This window comes from Mastigoproctus giganteus, chromosome 4 (genome assembly GCF_048544385.1).
Source record: "Mastigoproctus giganteus isolate SK-2022 chromosome 4, ASM4854438v1, whole genome shotgun sequence".
Lineage (NCBI taxonomy): Eukaryota > Metazoa > Arthropoda > Arachnida > Uropygi > Thelyphonidae > Mastigoproctus > Mastigoproctus giganteus.
This window is the reverse complement of record NC_143578.1, coordinates 152,601,262-152,624,616: the sequence shown is the minus strand read 5'-3', so window position 1 is coordinate 152,624,616 and position 23,355 is coordinate 152,601,262. Positions and strand designations below refer to the sequence as shown.

At 37.2% G+C, this 23,355-nt stretch overlaps 1 protein-coding gene across 3 annotated transcripts in view; it reads right to left on the bottom strand.

Moving 5' to 3' along the window:
- The window catches only part of ICA69 (islet cell autoantigen 1-like protein), a 206,569-nt gene that overhangs the window by 77,763 nt on the left and 105,451 nt on the right, over positions 1-23,355 (bottom strand). For all 3 annotated transcript variants that reach the window (XM_090372977.1, XM_090372975.1, XM_090372976.1), the window contains exon 6: positions 13,554-13,752. In XM_090372977.1, the coding sequence (XP_090229103.1) occupies positions 13,554-13,752 (199 nt within the window). The remainder of the gene's footprint in view (positions 1-13,553; positions 13,753-23,355) is intronic.

Below are 23,355 nucleotides of genomic sequence, written 5' to 3'. Positions count from 1 at the left end.
TCATCTTGAAGTAGACCTGGCACTGTTTACCAATTTGGTCAATCAATACAATAAAACATTAACAACGTATCGAAAAAACGACTACATTACTATGGCCCAGTTAAAGGAATTGAAGGCCAGAACATACAATATTCCTGCACTTTTCGGTCAGGTAAAATTACACAATACTGGACTTCCTATTCGACCTATTGTTTCCTAGAGGAACTCGGCATTTTTATCCTTAGCCACACATGTATATAGCATTATAAAACCCTTTAGACAGGTAATACAATTTGGGATTAAGAACTATGATACATTATTTAATAATCTTAAAGACTGTAGACTTGGTGACAACGACAATTTATTCTCACTAGATGTTACCTCGTTATATACGAATGTAAATGTTGAATACACATTAGATATTATTTGGGATATGTTAAATAAAAACTCGATACCGATTAATTATACGAAGCTACCTTTTAAGGAAATTTTTCACTTGATTAAACTGTTAGTTGAGGCCAACTATATCACCTTTCGAGACAAGGTGTACAAATAAATTTTTGGATTGCCAATGGGTTTGAGCCTGAGCGGCTTAATGTCAGAGATCTATCTCTCAACGATTGAGCACATGCATTTGACATCTTTTCGACCCCATATCACATACTATGGGAGGTATTTAGATGATGTTCTAGTTATTACTGATAGTAGTACTATCCAAGACATTTTACATTCATTTAATAATATTCATTCTAGACTCAAATTTACATTGGAAAGGGAGGATACGGATACAAAGTCATTAAATTTTCTAAATTTCACACTTACTCGGGACTCGAATAAATTCCAATTTAGCATCTATTGAAAACCTACAAATACCAGTATGCTTCTACATTATAATAGCTATCACCCGTTCACCTACAAAAGATCGATTATCTTTAATCAATTTCTAAATGCCTATAAATATTCAACGAATGAATCTGCTTTGGGCTCAGAAATACAAATATTAACTAGCAGGTTCTTATATAGGGGTTATCCCCTTGCCACAATAAACCGAATTAGGGTACAGGCTAAGGATAGGATACAAAATACTAACCAACAATAGTAATATCAAACAATAGTTTGATATCACTGCTCAACATATTACCCATATGTTGAACAGTGGCACAAACAGCTTAATAGATTCTTTAAAGATACCGAATTTAAAATTGTGGCCAGGCCAATACGGAAATTACATACTATACTGAACAATCGCTCAGTTCTTTCCGCATTCGCAACACAAATTAATGATCTGGTATACAACATTTCTTGCGGTGATTGCGACTCGTCTTACCAAGGTTCGAAGCGATTTTCTCTGAATATTCGTGTAAATCAACATGAAGCCTCAGTTTGTGCTTCTCATTCAGCAGAGTCAGAATTATCCTTTCATGCCCTTAATGAAAAACATACTTTTTTATTTAACGAGGCCAAAATATTTAATGTCCAATGAAATTATACACGACTATTGCAGAAACCGTTCAAATTAAATTACACGAGAATTCTGTTAATGTTCGTCGGCCATATTTGATCTCCGATGCGTGGACCTTTACGCGCATGCATGAAGACAAATAATCACTATTTAAGTTTCAGGTTCAACCCTATTCGGTAATTTTAATTCCTGTGATCACGACATACGGTCGAAAAGCATTGTCAGCTTCAGGCAGGAAAATCGTTTTGAATATTTTTGTTAGATTCTTTTTAATTTTTAATTGTGTTAAATTGATTTTTAATTGTGTTAAATTGATTTTTAATGGTGTTAAATTGGTTTTTAATTAATTATGTATTTTTTACTCTAATGTAAGTTTTCGATTTTTTTGTTTTAATTTCTGGAGAGTATCATACGGAAGTGTTCTATGTACTATATTGAGGTAAACTCCTCTTATTATTTTACAAAAAAAAATTACTTTTATAATTATAGAAGTCATAGGTGATCTAGACTCCCCATGCCTGTGATGCTTTTGGAGAACCCAAAAGCCACATACAAAACAGTTACACTGCTTGTAATCATTTTAAAGAACTTAACCAACTTAAAGAACAAAAGGAATAATTTCATAATTTACATATTTTGAGGGTGTACAGTCATTTTTAAGAATTTGTGCATATTCACTTTGAAGTGTTCTTTGCAGGTGCACTCCTGAATCTCCTTAGTTGTGAATTTTTGTAAGCTTAACCTGATGTTTGCTTTCAGGATCACCAGTGTGTGTAACTGTTGATAACCTAATGACTTACGAACATTTAGTGACCCACAGGTTGTGACAAAGAAGGGTTGAACACCATGTTGCAGGCAAACTGCTAGAGAGTAGTAAGAGATAATGCAGTTATCCATGAATCAGCCTGAATTGTTATAACATCCTTTTACACAAATTGCATCAGCAAAAGTTAAACCTGCTATTTGTATAAAACTTGCTGCATTACGGCTGTTTCAAAAGTTGAAAGCTGATCTTTCATTATTTGTTAATGATTTAACTGCAAGCTTTTCTTTATTATGCCACTGGGCTGCCTACTCAGATGTTATATTATTCACACATTGGCCTAATAAAGACCATCTGCCATCTCACAAGAGCAGTAAGTCTCAAAAAGCTGTCACAACAGTTCCCTGATTTTTAGAAAATGGCAAAAACACCCTTTTGTCATATACAGGGCAATTCAGGAGGAATAGCAAATATTTTGGGAGGTTATAGTATCAATTATTCTGAGTAAAAAATTTTATATAAACACGTGTCCAATTCTCAATGGATACAGAGATACAGCTGTTTGAAACACAGCTCCCCAAATCAGATGTGACCAAGAAGCAGTTATAACCTGATGCTGTTTGGTGTTAGAAGTGTTGTTAAGAATGCTGCACATCTTCACACATGCTGAATATGCTGATATGGTGCTTGTTTACAGTTTTTGTTGTGGAAGTGCTACTCTTGAATCCAGAATACTGGATTCAAGAGTTTACACCAAACTGCGTGAGACTGGTACAGTTCATATTTCTTCTGAAAGTGCAAATGAACAAAATGTGTATGAAATAGAACACATTCTTCAGTTGGCAGAACGTAGTCCAACTATTAGCACACGAAGAATTTCTACATGTATCGGTGTTCCACAGACAAGAGCATGGTGAACATTATGTGAGCACGGCTTGTATCCATTTCACATACATCAGGTGGAACACCTTCAACCAGGCTACAACGGCTAGTGATTGGAATTTTGTCGGTGGGTAAATGCTAATTGCCGATTAATTCCATTAATACTGTTCAGCGATGAAGCTACTTTCACCCATGATGGTATTTTTTTTTCTTTTTGTTAGTTGTTGGTGCATTGGCTTCTGTGGCCATAATGCACCCCCCAAAGTTTTTGCATTTTTACTCTGATCCAAGCCCGAGGCGGGACTCGAACCCACGACCTTTGGGTTGCCAGGCAAGTACTTTACCCACCTGTCTAGCCCAGTCGGCCATGACGGTATCAACAAGACCCGTAACTCTCATAGGTGGTCAGACAAAAATCCACATGCCACTATAGAAACAAATTTTCAACCTCGCTTCTCAGTAAATATGTGGTGTGGTATCATCGACAATCAGTTGATTGGGCCTGTTGTGTTACAAAATCTTCTTACAGGGCCCATTTATGTAGAGTTTCTGCAAAACGAATTTCCACTACTATTGGAGGATGTTCCCTTAGCTACAAGGATTAGTATGTACTTTCAGAATGATGGAGCTCCTGCACATTATACCCATCTGGTGATTCAATATCTAAATCGAAATTTCCCTGAATGATGGAACGGCCGCGGTGGTCCTGTTCACTGGCCACCCAGGTCTCCACCAGACCTCACTCTGTTAGTTTTGTTTGTGGGAATGGATGAAAAGCGCAGTATACAAAGAAAAGGTGAATACAAGATAGAAATTGCTCACTTGCATTTTGGGTACTGCTGCTGCCCTCATAAAGGAACACCAAGACAACCTCAGAAGAATAATGTCATATTAGAGTTGCAACATTTATTGTGAACTGTAAAAAATTTGTCAATTATTTGTGTTTTGTATCATTCTAAAAGTCAACAAATACAAACAATAAGTCATTTATCGTTCTTTAATACCTCTCATAATGGCTTTGTGCACACCAGTTTCGAACAGATGTATCTCTGTATCCATTGAGATTGGACACATGTTTATATGAACTTTTTTACTCAGAATAATTGATATTATAACCTCCCAAAATATTTACTATTCCTCTTGAATTACCCTGTATATGTATAAAGAAATATATCATTGTTATCCATGATACTATAACCAGTACAATTGTCACAGGATTATTTTGTAGTATTTTTGGCACAGTGTTTGACCATTAAGGACAAATTCATAATGAACAATTCTCTATAAGTTCCATAAGAAGTATCACTTTCACTAGCAACTTTGCAAATAGTTAAATGTCAGTCACTCCTGATCAGATTATAACAATGAGTCAGTCATTGACTTTGAACCAATGATTAAATCATTGTTGGGTTTTGAAGTTGATGGGCAGATAGAGCAATGATCTTCTACAGAGAACTGGTCCTCTTAAACTTTGCAAACGGTAGTCTGAATGATATATAGCATTTCAATCAACACTGTTTTTAACTTTTCACCACTCGTGCCCTCGATTTTAAAAAATGTTCACATCTGTGAGAGGTACTTTTTCTTTTAATTATAAAAATAAATTTTTAAGTTTTATTTACTGAATTGAAAATTGTGATCTATCAGTTATAATTCTCTAAAATGAATTACAAAAAAACTGAATGAAAATAAATGAGAGAAACCAATAATAAAGTTTTTTTCATATTTTTTTTTTAGAATTTAAGGTCAGTCACTGTACCCTCAGACCGAAACATAAATGCTCATGTGGCATTTGACAGATGCAATGTCAGCATTTGTAATTTTGCCAGCTCTTCGTGTTTAGCCAGTGAAACCAAAGCTCTATAAAAAATTAGATACCTATTGCTAGCATCTCACAGATGTCACACGGGAATGGGAGCTGCCTACAAGGAAGTGAGAGATGCTTTTGCTCAACTGGAATCTGTTAAATGCCAAACAAAAATTTAATGTTTCATAATTCACAGTATATCAAATGAAACAGAAAATATTGTATAATCCATTAGAGAATACAGCCAGGCCTCACATAACACGAGTTCGATTAATACGTTTTTCAGTTACCACTATTTGAAAAAAATATACCACTTTTCACTTTACATGATGCCAATTTCCAGTTAACGCGATCTTTTTTTATGTGATAGTTGAAAAAGATCTGAATTGCATGCTAAGCTTGCCATGCATCGGACAGGCAGTAAACAAGCTTTTGCCCACCTCAGGTGTTCCATCAACCACTGGAAGCAGATGTGTTACTTGTTTGTCTCCCGCTAATAAAGTCACATGCAGACTTGCATTTAAAAATGCTAATTTTTAAATGCAAAATGCAAATATTCAAATGCTAATTTTTAAATGAGCCAGATGAAAATGTTACAGCAAAGGAGATGACAGTAAAAGAACTAGATGAAATCTTTTGTATTGCAGAGAACCTCAAACAAGTGGTTTAAGATTCTCTGTGATATTTATTTCTCTAGGATCCTAGAGAAGATTGTTGTCAGCTATCGGAAATTGATTGATTGATGAAAAAAAGAAAGCCAACACTGTTCAAATATTTCCATAACAAATAGTTTCTTCATTGTGTATTTTTATGCAATAAACATTTAATTCCATAATTATTTTCATTATCTTTTACATGGCATACAGTTCAAAAGTTATTTTAAAAGGTATTTTTAAAATTCTTTATGAACATTCCTGAAGGTCACGGAACAATCATAATTTTTCCTATTGATTATTATATTTGATTAACGTGTTTCTGTTTTGCACAATGCGCTCATAGGACGAATTAATCAAGGCCAGCCTGTAGTGGCAGGCAAAGGTACAAGGGAGGATCTGATTTCATTTACAATTTAAAAAAAATAACAGATGCATTTGTCAGACAGTACTATTAGTGGAAGGTTCACATTTCATGGGTTTGTATTGCACTATTCCCTCATTTTAAACAAAATTTGATCACTTTCTAATCAAAGCACACTAATTCAGGCTGAATGCAGATGAACAGGTGATTCATGCATTACTATGTCTAACTGAGTCACCGGACATTATGACAAGTTACAATTCCTCGTGATTCTGCAATTTAAAGACAAAAAGTCAGTCTCTAAATGTTTTGATTACAACTTGTATATGCAAGGTGTTTTCAAAAGTATGTGCAATAAATTCTGGAAGATGATCCAAGGTTTGCAAGAATGAAAAAAAAGAAGAAAGTCATAAACATGTGTCCAATTCTGAACGAAAAAAATAATAAAAAAAAAAATAAATAAGAATAAGCAGACAGACATACCAAGTAAAATGTTTATTCATACTAGATATATATTTCTTCTTCTTCCAGTCACATAGCTCCCTGAGGAGCTGTTGCGGCCACCAATAAATTCCTTCAACAGCATCAATCATGTGCTATACGAACAGCATCGCAAAATGTCATGCCCAAAAGTTCACCGATTCCATCCTTCCACCTAGTTGCAAGTCTTCCCTGCACCTCTTCCACCTAGTTGCAAGTCTTCCTCTGCACCTCTTCCACCTAGTTGCAAGTCTTCCTCTGCACCTCTTCCACCTAGTTGCAAGTCTTCCTCTGCACCTCTTCCTCTCGATTTTTCCTTCCATTATATTCTTCAACAGAAAGTTTTCCCTTTTTACTATGTGTCCAAAAAATTTAAATTTTCTTCTGTTGATGCTATGAAGAATTTTAGGATTGCCAATTTTATTCAATACTCATTTTGTTCTTTGACCAAGGTAAGAAATACGCAGTATTTTCCTGCAACACCACATTTCAAATGCCTCGATTTTTTTCCTGTCAGCTCTCTTCAGATTCCATCCTTCACATCCATAAGTGGCAATGGGAAAAATTAAAGAATCAACGATTCTCAGTTTCGTCTTTAGGGACAAATCTTGATCTCTCCATAATTTTGTCAGATCAGTGACCAATATTTTAGCAATTGCCTGTCATCTTTTTACATCATTTGAGCAGTCACCATTTTTATTTATTCTTGACTCTAAGTAATCAAATTCATCAACTTTGACATCTTGCCCATTAACCTTCACTTTACTAGAACTGTGATTATCACCTCTTCTTCTTTGACCCCGCCTTCTTCTCACATTCATATGGGGGTCGGCATTCACTTCCTTAATTCTCTTCCTCCATTCCTTTCTAACCAGGGCTTCCTCTCTCCTCCATCCTCTCTTTTTCAAATCCTCTGCCACCTTGTCCTTCCATCTCAGCTTAGGTCTCCCCCTCTTCCTCTTCCCTATCACCTCCAGCTTTTCACACCTCTTCCCTACATACTCCTCACTTCTTCGTTCCACATGACCAAGCCACCTCAACCTAGCTTCTTGTATTTTTTTTACTCAGAGGCCCACCTTAACCGTACCTCTAATGTAGTCATTTCTCAACCTGTCCTTCCTCGTCACACCACACATCCATCTTAGCATCCTCATCTCCACCACTTCCACTCCTGGGCCCTTATAATTGCCCATGTCTCAGCACTGTACATCAATGCGGGTCTAACCACAGTTTTATAACTCTTCCCTTCATTCTACAATTAATTTTCTTATCACACAGCACCCCACTCATCTTTCTCCAGTTCAGCCATCCACATTGCACTCTGTGCTGTATTTCTGCACTCAATCCTCCATCCCTCTCAACGATTGATCCCAGATACTTAAATTTCGAAACTGGTGTTAGCTTTTTCTCCTGCAGTTTCATAGAACTCTCAGCTTCTCCATTCAATACCATATATTCTGTCTTTGTTCTATTTATCCTCATGCCTCTATCTTCCAACGCTTTCCTCCATTCTTCCAATTTCTTCTCTGCCTTTCCTTGGGATGATTTGCACAGTACAATATCATCCGCGAACAGCATACTCCATGGTGCTCTACTCTTCACTTCTCTCACCAACACATCCATTACCAGATCAAACAGATATGGGCTGAGAGCTGATCCCTGGTGCAGTCCAACTTCTACAGAGAACCCCTCAGTCATACCTACACTGCCCTTAACCCGAGTCACCGTTTCCTCATACATATCCTTCACAAGTCTTATGTACTTTTCCGATGTATCCTTCTCCCTCATACATCTCCATACCTCTTGTCTGGGCACTCTATCATATGTTTTTTCCAGATCTATAAACACCATGTGCAACTCTACTTGCATCTCCCTGTATCTTTCCATCACCTGCCTTAAAGCAAAGACCGCATCTGTTGCTCCTCTTCCCGGCATGAAACCAAACTGTTCCTCTCCTATTTCCGTCTCCTACCTTAACCTTCCTTCCACAATTCTTTCCCAGATCTTCATTGAATGATACATTAACTTTATTCCCCTGTAGTTCCCACATTCCTGCACATCACCCTTTCCTTTAGAGATTGGCACAAGTATACTTTTCCTCCACTCATCGGGTATCCTCTCCTGCTGCCACAGTTTTTCCATCAAGTCCCATAGGATATCAATCCCTTCTTCTTCCAGACTACTCCATACCTCTACTGGTATCTGATCAGCACCTTTCAGATCAGAACCGTGATTATCACCAATCATCATAATTTAGGTTTACACACATTCAGAAACAATCCTTTTTTCTCCTTGCTTCACATACTCTCCTTAGAGTTTCTTTAAGATGATCCTTGGAACTGCAAATTAGCACCGCAAATTGTCACTTTTATGTGATTCTGCAGTTGTTGTTTTTTTTTTTTTTTTTGGTACATGGAAAATACAGGTAATGAGAAAATTATTAAAAATATTGGTTACCTCATGTAAGTTATTTTAATGTAGAAAGTTGTTTTATTTGGAAACTGTAAGGCATTTAACCTGTTCTTTTTAATCAAACTTTGATGTCCACTGTCACTTTTAAAAGGGGAACTGAGGTTAAATGCAAAAAAAAAAAGGAACTGCTAATAAAGTTAAAACTTTGCAAAAGCATCTTCATGGATAATCATGAAGCTATCATCTGCATAATGAAGGTTGTTTATCTCCAGTCCTCCAATTTTGAAGCCAGTCTCTAAACCTTCCAAAGCTTCATGCATATCTTTGGCATAAAGATTAAAAAGATGAGGTGACAAAATACAGCCCTGCCTGACACTGTTACCTATTTTGAAAAGTTCGTGTTTCCCATGTTACAGTACCTTCCTGTTCCTGGTACAGTAGCTTAATCAGCTGAATTATGTGAATTGGGAATCCTATAACAGTCATCGCTTCCCATAGTTTCTCATGTTGAACACAATAAAATGCTTTTGAATAATCTATAAAACACAAAACAACTGGAACATTGAATTCTTTGCATTTTTCAATAATCAGTCATAGACTTAATATTTGATCTATGGTTACTCAGCCCTTTCTGAAACCTGCTTGCTCTCCTGGCATTTCTTCTTCAAGTTTCCTTGAAATTCTGTTTAATATGATTTTAAGAAGGATCTTGCTTCAATGGAACTGGTTCATGATCACACTCTTGAAAATGGGGTGGCAGATCATTAGTGCAATTGCATCTAATTGATCTAATCAATTGCATCAGAGCAATTTCATTCTCCTCTTAAAATTTCTTCCTTGGAGTCCTTAATTACATTAAGTTTTGGACAGATAGTGCTTGAAAATGATTGCCTGTTTTAAGGACTTAATAACATCATGCATCTTCTTAGCATCATGATGCATAATAACATCATGCATCTTCTTATTCATTTGTTGTGGTATTCGATTTCTTTACACTTTCGATTGATATAATCCTGTTTGTCCTGTCTTAAACAGCATTTGATGACTTTGCTCAGTTCCTGATATAGTAAACCCCCGCTATTCGCGGTCGGTGATTTACTATAAAATTAAACCTAAAAAAATGTGAATGTTAAAGCGCCGTGAACATTTTCCGCCAAAAAAAAACATGGGCATGGCTAAAATTATCTTTCCCGGTCAAAACAGCGCTCAGTGGGTGGGGGGAGGGGGTGACAAAATCGCGAGCGTGGATGTTTCTCGCTAATCCTTGTTCAGTATGTGTTATGCGCTTGTCATGGAAGGTTTCCATGACAAGCGCATAACATAAGCGCATAAGCATGTCTCCTCAGTGGCAAAACATTATAAAATCACTGAGTCAACGGTACGATCAATCCAAAAATCGGAAGAAAAAATCTGCCGTAGTGTCCGACAAATTGAAAACGCACTAATTGCTTCAAAAATTTGCTCTGTAACTAGTGATGTTAAATTAGAAAAAATGGAAAAAGCTTTAAATCTGTGGATAGAAGACCGAACTCAAAATAAATTTCCGTTAAGTTCACTCATCATTCGTGAAAAGACAAAACTCCTTTATCAACACTAGCGAAACTGGTGATAGCACTGGCGGGATAAATTTTTTAGCTAGCAAAGGCGGTGGTTTGAAAGATTTGTTTGAAATTTCTAATAAATATTACATTTAATATTAAATTGTTTCTTATTTTCATTTTGATGCCATATGTTTGCATTTCATCACTATGTACTGTCTATGTACATTGTCATATTATGAAGGTACATATAATACATACATAGACAAAATTTTAGACTAGTTTTTTTTATATATTTCATACTTTGGAATGGAACCCCTTTATTACTATGGGAGCCATAACTCAGTATTCGTGGCATTTCTCAGGAACGTAAACCCCGCGAATAGCGGGGGTTTACTGTACTCTTCGTTTCCATGTATGCCCTGGGCTTTCACAATTCTTCTCTGCTCAATAAGTTTGAAAGTGGCTTCTGTAATCCATGGCTTCCTGATCTTTGGCCTCTCTCTCTCTAATGCATCTATTTGCTGAATCCTTAATAATGCTTTTTTGTATTTTCCTACATTTCCTTGGGCAGCATATCGGCATCTAGTTCTAATAGTGCTTGAAAATGATTGCCAGTTTCAGATATATAATCATTTGGAATATTTTCTACATCCAATCGTCTATGGAAAACCGTATTCATGATCTTTTTCAGCTTCAGCTTGAGAATGACGTGAAGTAGCCGATGATCACTGCTACAATATGCTCCAGGAAGTGTCTTTGCTGTGATTACACTGGAATGCCACCTTTGATGAATAAGGATGCAATCAATCTGATTCCTTGTTTTACAATTAAGAGATTTCCATGTGTAGTCTTCTCAGGTGTTTCTGAATGCAGGTATTACATATCACAAAGCTGTTCAGATGACAAAATTCAATTTAACTTTCTCTCCGTTCATTTCTAGTGCCAAGACCAAACCTATAACACTCAGGACTAGAAGAAACTGCCTTACGTACTTTTGCATTGAAATCACCCACGAGTATAAAAATGTCCTTTTATGGGACCAGATCAAGAGCTGCTTGGAGATTTTCATAATAAACATCGATTTCATCATCTGCGGACGTTGATGTCGGAGCATATGCAACTAAAATTGTGAGATTTACTGGTTGGCTGTGAAGTATAACTGTCATTGTTCTACTATTAATAGGATTGTGTCCAAGAAGAGACCTTGAACATTCCTTATTCAAAATGACAGTGGCACCACGTCCTTCACTTGGTCATTTCCAGAAAAAACAACCAAAAACCCATTTCCAGTTTTGAAATGACCTTGTCCTGTCCACATGACTTCGGTTGCTCCTAAAATGTCAATTTTGTACCTATCCATTTCATTGATGACCATGTCCATCTTGCCCTCTTTTAAACTTTTTACATTCCATATGGCCGTGTTTATCTTCTTCTTCCTTAAATTTAATTTTGCAGGGCACACAGTGGCATCCAGGATCAGATTAACAGCAGTTTTTGGAGTTGTTTTTGTTATGGTCACTGTAGCATAAAATAATGTGGTGGTATGCCATTGCCTACCACATGGTCGATTTTGAAAGGGGCTGGCTTTAATCATAGGAAGAGTCATCATGTATCCCACGAGATGGTAGGGAAGAGAAAGGTGACTACAACAGAGCCCCGCTTAGTGCAGAAGGCTGATTACAACTGGTTTTCGCCTGGTTTCCAGAGGTCGTTGTTCATATAGATATGTATATAAATGGATATATATTATTTATTAGATTCTCACAAGTAATTATTATATCTTCAGTAAATGAATTTATTCATAAGGTGAACCTATTATCCCTCTTCCTCCTTCTTCGATGTCTAATTAATGTCCAATATTTCCAATTAATTATGTTGAATATATTTTAAAATAATTTTCTCCCAAACCATAAAGCATGCAACATTTCCTTATCATATCCCCAGGGGCCAAAATGTGGTGAGTATGGGCTTGGCACACCCAGGATCCTGAGCTAGATATCATCAATCTTCTCTTTCTTGGTGATTCCCTTCTATTTCTGACTCTCTCCCTCTCTCTCTCTCTCTCTCACACAGGGGTAATTCAGAATTTTTTTTTTTTTTTTTTGGCTGGTGCTGTAAAAGCCTCGGGCTTCCTTGCGCCATATGGCTAATAATAATAATAAACATATTTTCATGCTGATTCATACAGTCCTAAACCCCAGTGAATACATTTCTTACATTTTAAAATATTCACTCCTGTATTTCAAATTTACACTCCTTTCATATAGCATTAACTGCTGCATAACCTTTGGCATTCTTCAAATGTGCTTCAAATTAAACTGTTATTTTAATCTTAGAGCCTAAATATTTACCACATAGATATAAAATATGTCTAATGAATCCTCTGCAACTCTTCTGTATGGTAAGATGTATTTTCATTTCATGCTTAAACCACCAAATTTTAATATAACTGAGAGCACATTTTAACACAATCACTACTGCAGCGCCACTGTATTCATATCTTTAAATTTAGTTTTACTGTAATCCTATCATGGATGTAATCTGTATGATACTTAAAATAATTTGTCTAAGAATTTTTTAAATAATTTTAAGTTGGTAGTTATAGTTTATTTTAAATATATATCTCATGTAGATATACCATTCAGAATTATACAATGTTCATGACTTTTTATTTCTTCCTTATTTTGGATCCTAGAATACATCCCAGAATTTTTCATATATACTTCTGAAAAATCCTATACATATGATTCCTGTTCAGAAGAACATAAGAATCAAATAAACATTACTTTATCCAGGTGGTCTATCTGCACCTGTTGTAAAAAAGGCATACTTGCCACGACTAGTATTTTCCATGTGAATGTAAAAATAAAGTCATGTTTTAATAGTAGTGATGATACTGTTCAAACACTTCCATATATCTTTGATTCTCAGGTATAACATACAGAAGTACACTGTTGGGTAAAACAAAGGATGTCTAAAAACAAATTCTGATAAGTCTACCAAACTTATCAGAATTTGTGATGTCACCATATAAAGTGCTGTAAAGTGCGTTGCCTAACACTTTAAATTTAATTTACTGTGATCCTATCATGATGTAATCTGTATGATATGTAAAATAATCTGTCTAAGAATTTAAATAATTTTTAAGTTGACAGTTATAGTTCATTTAAAAAAAAAAAAAGTTAATTTTTGATCCACATGTAAACATACCTTACGAAACTTTTCAAGCTGTTTATACATATCAGGGTCTAGTTGCTGGGAAATATCCTTCATCCACATTAATGCTCCTCGATAAGTAGTTCTTGATTTTTCCATTTTTTCAATGGTCTGGAAGGTATCAGCAATGGCTCGGTACTGAAATGTTTCAACCTCTTGATATAAACGAACTAATGGGACTCTTAAGGAGAGTCTATATATAAAAAAAAAATTAAAAGAGAATTAATTGTAGTGTTAAAATAAAAAGAATATTGTGAAACAGATAATGACAAATAATTCAATGAAGGCAGAGAAGAAAAATGTATGGGATACATATAAATTAACAGGTGACATAGAAGCCTATGAAAGATATAAGCTGGTCTGTAATCAAGTCACAAAGGAGGTTAGGCAGGCAAAGGCAGATTAAGAGAAACATTTGGCAAAGGATACAGAGAAAAACAGCAAAGAAATCTTTACTTATGTGAATTCTAGAAGGAAAGGGATGAATCAGACTGTTCCACTTAACACATATCGTTCAACTGTTGACAATCCAGCTCAAGCTGAATGAGTATTTAGCCTAAGTAGGATCATCAACTCAAACTGAATGAGCATTTTGCATTTACATTTACACACGAGGAGTTATTCAGTGAGGGGGATACCAGAGCTGTATTAAACTATGGTAATGGATTAAATGATTTTTTAATAACTGAGAGCAAAGTGAAGGAAAAATTGTTGAAGATAAACATAAAAAAGGCACCTAGGGTGGATGGGATCTATCCAGTTATATTAAAGGAGGCAGCAAAGGAAGTAAGCAAACCCTTAGCCATAATTATGAGAACTTCCTTGGACTCGGTGGACGTACCCATGGACTGGAGATATGCAAATGTGACCCCAATTCACAAAGGAGGATCAGAGGGTGACACAAGTAATTACAGACCTGTTAGTTTAACTTCTGTTCTGGGGAAATTAATAGAGGAACTGGTTAAAGAAGCACTGCAGGATCATCTAGTTATATTTCAGACACAGCATGGTTTGTTACGGGGAAGTCTTGTCAGACAAATCTGATTGAATATTATAATGTGGTCACAAAGGAACTAGATGCAAAGAATAATTTTGATATCATATACTTGGATCATAGGAAGGCTTTTGATACTGTTGCACAGAGAAGACTGCTGTACAAATTGGAGCAGTGTGGCATTAAGGACAAGTTGCTGCTATGGATAAAGGAATGGTTGAGTTGGAGAAAACAGGGAATGGTAATCAATGGCCGCTGCTCTTCGTGGACTGTTATTAGTGGAGTCAACCAGAGTTCAGGGTTGGAACCATTGTTGTTTTCTGTATTTATTAATGATATTGATGAAAGTATATTAGGCTAAGTTTGCAGGTCTAAGTTTGCAGATGATATAAAGGTTGGCAGGGTTTTTAATGACACTACTGCAACAGGATCTAGAAACGTTTAGCAGATGAGCTGAGAGGTGGAAACTGACGTTTAACACTGACAAATGTAAAGTACTGCATATGGGTAGCAGTAACCCCAGAGTAAGGTATCAACTGTGTTACTACTGTGGTATTCTGCTCAGGGTGGTAGAGGATGAAAAGGACCTTGGGGTAATTGTGCAGACAGATATGAAGTTTTCTGAGCTGCTGTTGTTGTTATTTGGTTTTTAGGAGCATTAGCAACTAAAGCCATATTGCTCCGGTGTGGTGGTCATTCCCTGACCTTTCCGCAGCCTCCGTATTTGGTGGTGACGGGCTCGAACCCCTGTCTAATCAAGAAGCGTGTGCTAAGCACTGCTGCACCTTCCCATCTGGCTACGGAGGTGCCAGTGTTTTCTGAGCAGCAATGCAGACAGTCTGCAAGAGTGGCTAATGGTGTCTTGTCAATGATATACAGGAATTTTTCTAGCAGGAGGTGATTATCCCCTTGTATAAGGAAATGGTCAGGCCACACCTTGTGTACTGATACAGGTCTGGAGGCCTCATTTTAGGAAGGCTGTAGAGCTGCTGAAACGTGTACAGAGAATGTCGACAAGATTAGTGAATAGAACAAAGGTTTGCTCTTATGAAGAAAAGCTTTTAGAAAAGCTTTTAAGATTTGCAAATTACAGTGCCTAGTGAATAGGCACCTGTGAGGTGATCTGATTGAGGTGTATAAGGCCTTGAATGGTTTGAGCAAGGTCGATGCTGATGGGATTCTTCCTCTTATCCAGATTAGTAGTAGTGGCATGTGATGCAAGAAAGCAAGTGTATGAGCTTATGCAGCATCAGCCAAAAAAAAAAAAAAACAAAAATCACACCATTCCCTCCAAATGCCTGTCCAGTTCCTCCTTAAATTTATTCAACCTATCAACTTCCACAACGACAGATGGAAGTTTGTTCCAGCAATTAACCACCCGCTGGCTAAAGGCAAATTTCCGCACATCTATTCTACATCTCTCTTTTCTTAATTTGAATTTATGCCCCCTTAGGTTCGTAATCTGAACAAGTGGAAGAATCCCATCAGAATTCAGCGTGCTCAACCCATTCAAGGCCTTATATACCTCAATCAGATCACCGCGCAGGTGCCTAGTCTCCAGCCACTGCAATTTGCAGAACTTAAGCCTCTCTTGGTAAGTGGATCCCTTCATTCCCCTCACCAATCTTGTTGCCCCTTCTCTGTACACGCTCAAGTAAATCTACATCCTTCCTAAAATGAGGCCTCCAGACCTGTACGCAGTACTCAAGGTGCAGTACAGTACTCCTGACCACTGCCTTATACAGAGGGATAATCACCTCCTTTTCCCTGCTAGCAAAATTCATATATATCATTGACAAAACCCCGTGACCTGCCCTGGCAGCCTATCTGCATTGCTCAGAAAACTTCATATCTGCCTGCACAATTACTCCCAGGTCTTTTTCATTTTCTACCACCTTAAGTGTAGTACCACACAGTTGGTACATTTCTCTGGGGTTACTTCTACCCATATGCAGTACTTTGCACTTAGCATTAGTATACAGGCATATGATGCAAGAAAGCAAGCTTATTCAGCATCAGCCAAAAAAAAAAAAAAAAAAAAAAACACACACCACTCCCATTTCACCCCCCTCCGTTCGTTCGAAATACCTGTCCAGTTGAGCCTTAAATTTGTTTAGGCTATCAACTTCAACAACAAATGATGGAAGTCGGTTCCACCAACCAACCACCCGCTGGCCAAAGGCAAATTTCCGCACATCTATCTGACATCCGTCCTTCCTCAATTTGAATTTATGCCCTCTGAGGTGATTATTCTGAGCAAGAGGAAGAATCCCATTGGCATTGAGCATGCTCAAACCATTCAAAGCCTTATACACCTCTATCAGATCACCTCGCCGGTGCCTAGTCTCCAGACTCTGTAATTTGCAAAACTTAAGTCTTTCTTCGTAAGAGCAACCCTTTGTTCCATTCACTAATCTTGTTGCCCTTCTCTGTACCCGTTCCAGCAGCTCTACATCCTTCTAGAAATGAGGCTTCCAGACCTGTATACAGTACTCAAGATGTGGCCTAACCATTGCCTTATACAAGGGAATAATCACCTCCTTATCCCTGCTAGAAAAATTCCTGTATATCATTGACAAGACACCATGAGCTACTCTTGCAGCTCGTTTGCACTGCTCAGAGAACTTCATATCTGCCTGCACAATTACCCCCAGGTCCTTTTCATTCTCCACCACTGTCAGTGTAGTACCGCAGAGTTGATACGTTGCTCTGGGGTTACTGTTTCCCATATGTAGTACTTTACATTTGTCAATGTTAAACTTCATTTGCCACCTCTCAGCCTATCTGTTCAACCTTTCCAGATCCTGTTGCAGCAGCATAGCGTCAGTAGTGTCCTTAACAACCCTGCCAACCTTTGTATCATCTGCAAACTTGGACATTAAACTTGATATACCATCATCAATATCATTCATAAACACCGAAAACAACAACGGACCCAAAACTGAACCCTGAGGAACTCCACTAATAACATTAGTCCACGTTGAGTACTGTCCATTGATTACCACTCTCTGTCTTCTGCCACTCAACCATCCCCTTATCCATAGCAGCAATTTGCCTCCAATGCCACACTGCTCCAATTTGTGCAGCAGTCTTCCATGTGCAACAGTATCCAAAGCCTTTCTAAGATCCAAATATATAATATCAAAGTTATCCCCTGCATCCAGTTCTTTTGTGACTACATCATAGTATCCAATCAAATTGGTCAGGCAAGACCTGCCCTTAACAAAACCATGCTGCGTCTGAGCTATAACTGAATTCTTGTCTAGATGATCCTGCAGTGCTTCTTTAACCAGTGCCTCCATTAATTTTCCTGGAACAGAAGTTAAACTAACAGGTCTATACTTACTTGTGTCAGCCTTTGATCCTCCTTTGTGAATTGGGGTTACATTTGCACATCTCCAGTCTATGGGTACCTCCCCTGAGTCCAAAGAAGCTCTCATAATTATGGCTAGGGGTTTGCTTATTTCCTTTGCTGCCTCCTTTAATATAACTGGATAGATCCCATCCACCCCAGGTGCCTTTTTTATGTTTATCCTCAACAATCTCTCCTCCACTTTCCTCTCAGTTATTACAAAATCATCTAGCTCACTGCCAATGTCTACTTTACCTACGTCATTCTCCTTCCTGAATAACTCCTCATGCGTGAATGTAGATGCAAAATACTTGTTTAGATTGTTAGCCACCTGAGCAGGATCGTCAACTGTTGAACCATCAATATCCAGTGGACCAACCTGATTCATCCCTATCCTTCTTGAGTTTAAATAGGTAAAGAACTCTTTTCTGTTTTTCTTTGCATCCTTTGCCAAAGATTTTTCGTAGTCTGCCTTTGCCTGCCTAATCTCCTTTGTGACTTGGTTACAGACCAACTTATATCTATCATAGGCTTCCATGTCGCCCATTAATTTGTATGTATTCCATGCATTTTTCTTCTCTGCCACATGTCTCATTAGTTCATCTGACAACCATTTAGGCCTAAACCTTGAACAATATTTCTTAGTTGGTATGTAAAGCCTGGTAGCTTCCAAGATTAGTTCCTTGAATGCTTCCCATTTTGAGTTTGCTGTTGGTAACATCATCAGTTGGTCCCACTGTATAGAATTTAAATACTGTCTCAGACCATCATAGTCGCCTTTACGAAAACAAAAACCCTTCCCTTTACCTCTGATGGTAGTTACCTCCTTGAGTAAATCCCACTTCAACACACTGTGATCACTGCCACCTATTGGTTCATTTATCTGCAGATTCTTAATGCATGAAGAATCACTACTGATAATCAGATCAAGAGTATTGCTCCCTCTTGTTGTCTCACGAACATGCTGATGTAGAAAACAATCATCCAATAAATCCACAAAAGCCTGGCTAGTGTGTGAGTGACCAACCCACAAATTCCAGTCAATATCTGGGAAATTAAAATCCCCCATTATAAGCCTCTCTGATTTACTGGCCCACTCCATTTCCCTGTACAATATCTTATTATACTCATCAGAGTCATTAGGCCTGTAGCACACTCCTACTCTCAATTTTGATTTCTCTATGCTTATGTCACACCAAACTGACTCGACACTGCCCTGTCCATCGATGTCGACTGGCTTCACTTCCTTGGATTTTATGTGTTTCTTAACTAATAGCATAACCCCTCCTCCCCTCCTGTCTTGTCTATCCTTTCTATACACATTGTATTCCCCAAATTCCAGTTCCGCATTCCTTATATCTGTGTGACACCACGTCTCTGATATCCCAACAATATCTGCCTTTGATGTTTTGAGCAATACCTCAAATTCATCAAATTTATTTACCAAACTCCTGGCATTGGTGTACACGCAAGTATGCATGCACCTGTTTCTATTCTTAGCTACCCTAACACAACCCATGTGTTTACTTGTACCGCAATGACTCCCAGCAGTCTCTGAAATATCCTGCATCTTGTTTTTCAGGCTTCTGCTCATTTCAATAGAAGCAGTGCAAGAATCACTTCCACCTCTGACAGTGGCTACTGTTAATCTATTAGTCCGTGTATCCCCCCAACTAGCAGTTTTCCGACCCACCTAACACTGCCTCGACAGCATCAGCAAAAATTCTTGCACCCTTTCTATTTAAGTGTATCCCATCCCTGTAGAAGCAGTCTCTCCTGTTAACAAGTACAGACCAGGCTGAAAAAAATTCTACCCCTTGAGCCTTGCACGATCCCTCCAGGGCTGAATTGATCGACAAGGCTCTCATCATATACTCCCTCCTATCGTGTCTGGGCAGTATTGCAGACACTTTCAAATTCAACCCTAATTCACGGCTTTTTTTCAACAGTGACCTGTACTTGCTAAGTAATTCCGCCACTTGTCAAGGTTAAACTTCAGTTGCCACTTCTTAGCCCATCTGCCCAAATTATCTAGATCCTGTTGCAGTAGCACACTGCCATTACTGTCATTAACAACCCTGCCAACCTTTGTATCATCTGCAAACTTCGACATTAAGCCTGATATACCTTCATCAATATCATTGATAAATATACAAAACAACAGTGGACCTAACACCGAACCCTGTGGGACTCCACTAATAACGTTAGTCCACGAAGAGCAGCACCCATTTATTACCACCCTCTGTCTTCTCATCCATTGTAGCAACTTGAGAAAAGACAGTTGTAGAATAGATGTGCAGAAATTTGCCTGTAGCCTGGAACAAACAAAATGAATTTGATTGCCGGAACAAACTTCCATCTGTCGTTGTAGAAGTTGACAGCTTAAATAAATTCAAGGCAAAGCTGATGCTCTATAAGGTTGCTTTCTTACATCATATGCCTCTACTAATGCTAATGTGTACTACATTCAATGAATCTGGAATGCTAACATGTGTTAATTTATTTTTGTGGTATGTATGGTATTTTCATTCAGAATTATAAGCCAGGTAACACAGTCCATATTGTAGAACTCACAACAGTAATCTCTTGTTGATATAATAAACAGTAGTTCTCAAACATCACCTGCTAATGGATAATTAAAAATTCAGTTTTCTACTAAAGCACAATAATCCTGCTGAGACTGCAGTGCCTTTTTAAACTTGTGTAATGATTTAATGGAGTTCAATGTGTGTGTGTTGGGGAGAGAGAGAGAGAGAGAGAGAGAGAGAGAGAGAGAGTTATCTTCTTGCAACATTAACGTAATTAGAAATATATACAATTTACATCATAAACTAATCATGGTCACAGGCCAGGGATTCACATGTTAAGCCATGATGATACAATGAAAAGAACATATGCTGTACAATAGTCCAAAGTTTTAAGCTTTTTAGTAGCAAAAAACTGAGTCAATTATATTTCCATTTAAAATATAAATTAAAAAGGGACTTACACAGAGCAAACAATAAAATAAAACTTTATGCATATTCAAACAGTATTAAGCTAATACAGTCAAAAGCTCTTTACAGCAACCCTCTTTTTATCTCAGCATGTTATAACAACCTATGTGGTAGGTCCCAGTTGATTTCACATAAACTTGATGCTGTTTTACATTCTTTATAACAATCTTGAAATACAATCAAATTCTCTATAATGACCCAGAAATTTCCACCACTCTATCTTGTTTTTATTGCAATATTCACATTTTTAAGTGGAATCTCTTTCCTCTTGCTCTGACTAAACACAAGGGAGAATAAATTCAAATTGATGAAGTTGCAAGGCAGATGTGCAGAAGTTTCAAACTTCCATCTGGTGTTTTAGAAGAGGGTAGTTTGAATAAATTCAAGGAAAAACTAGACAAACTATTAGAGTGGATGGGCAGATGATATGGGAGCAACTTTTTTTTTTTTTTTTTTGCTGCTTCTGTATAAGTTTGTTTTCTTGAGTCATTTGCCACTGCTAATACCAACTTAAAAATTAAAGAAATTACAATTGTAAAAATATCACAAACACACTAAATAAAACTAAATTTTCATAAGAAAAGAGCACAACATTGTGTTATACTTTCCTGTCATGACTGCCTGGGCATTATTTTTGTCCCTCCTGTAATTGAGCTTGGGCTAAAAAAAACCACCCTACATTTATCCATTAGTAAACCTACAGTAACTAATATCATTTTTAATTGAAAAACAACACCCAGGAGAGATGAATTCCTTATTCATTAAAAACTTGGGCAAGAATGACAGATTTACCTACTGGATGATGTTATTCAATTAAATATGATGTTAGTTACTTTAGATTGACTCATGATTAACTGCAGTTGTTAATAAAAGGACCCATGCCAAGGATGGCAAACGGTCAATCACAAGCACATTTTGGTCATTTGCTGTGCATAGAAATAAAAATAATTTCTGATTTAGTTTTTATAAGTTCATTTAAAATTTATACACCCACCTAAGGTAGTTTTCATATTAAATATTAAAATCATTCTACAATCAGCATATTTTTTTAAGACAGAGATATACTTGCAAAAAAACTATGACAGTGAGAAAGGTTGCTGGTCCCTAGCCTAAGACACTGTTACAGGAGGAAAAAGCAACCTCAGACAGTCACGACAGAATTATTTTCTCACATTATTTCAATACCTGCAATGAATTAGTATCCACTTCTTTACTGAAATGAACTTAAATTTTTATGTTCTGTCAATCTAATTCTATCAAGGTAAGTACACCTAATCCATAACAGTGTCATGTGTTGTGTTTTTAAACAAATTACAGATTAAACCTCTCAGCAAAAACCATTGATTTGAAAGCAATGAAATAACAAAACAAAGGAACTGTTGAAAATATAAAGTTTGTTCTGCTGTGTGCATAAAAACATTTTTTTCCCTCTTCTTTCTTTTTTAAAACTCTGCTATCCACTTAATGGGACATTTTAGCATAATGGCTATTCAAATGAAACAGATTTATGGAATAATAGGCGGGATATACATGAAATGAATGAATGTCCTCATAAAACAGACAATGCTCACTATGACCAGAGGGAGGGAAGTATAGTGTTAGGTGGAATGGTGATTACAATCTGCTTTGTGAGAAACACGGATCATCAAACTACTTGGAGTACAGTGATATCAAGATTCTTTTTTAATAAGCTAGTTATTTGGTTTTTAGGAGCATTAGCAACTAAGGCCATATTGCTCCGGGGATATGCGGTGGTCATTCCCTGACCTTTCCGCATCCTCCATATTTGGTGGTTACGGGCTCGAACCCCGCTCTTATCAAGAAGCGTGTGCTATGCACTGCTGCTCCTGCCCACCTGGCTACAGAGGCGCCACCTTTTTAATAAGCATGGACTATTACTGATAGCATGGTGCCAAGTTAATGTCCATCACTTCATCAAAACAACAAAGCAGTTATGGCAGACTAACAAAAAACAAAGTGGCCATCCTGCTTAATGTGGCATAGTTGTTGTCAGCTGACAATGCAAACTTAACAGAGTTGCTGACTTACAAACCTGCAAATTGTAAGGAAGAGATGGGAAGCACTACAACTTGCTACCATCTCTCTCTATTGTGACTAGCACATCATTTGGAACATTGAATAAATTGTTTGCAGTCATCGCTTTCACACAGATGATGAAGTGAGAAACCATCACACATTCGTTTCATCAGGAGACATAGCATTCTTTACTATGGTTGTCTCTTGTCCAGTACCTCAATGGAATTGATATCTCAACATTGTAGATACATCTAGAATGTTGAGATAACTCTTCCTGTTTATTCCTAATGTATGCTTCATTTGAAAGTTCCTTTATTTCTGTGTCACAAAAAAAAGTCTTGATAAATGCAAAAGTACTGCATATCGATAGCAGTAACCCGAGAGTAGCATACAAACTGTGGGGTACTACACTCAGGG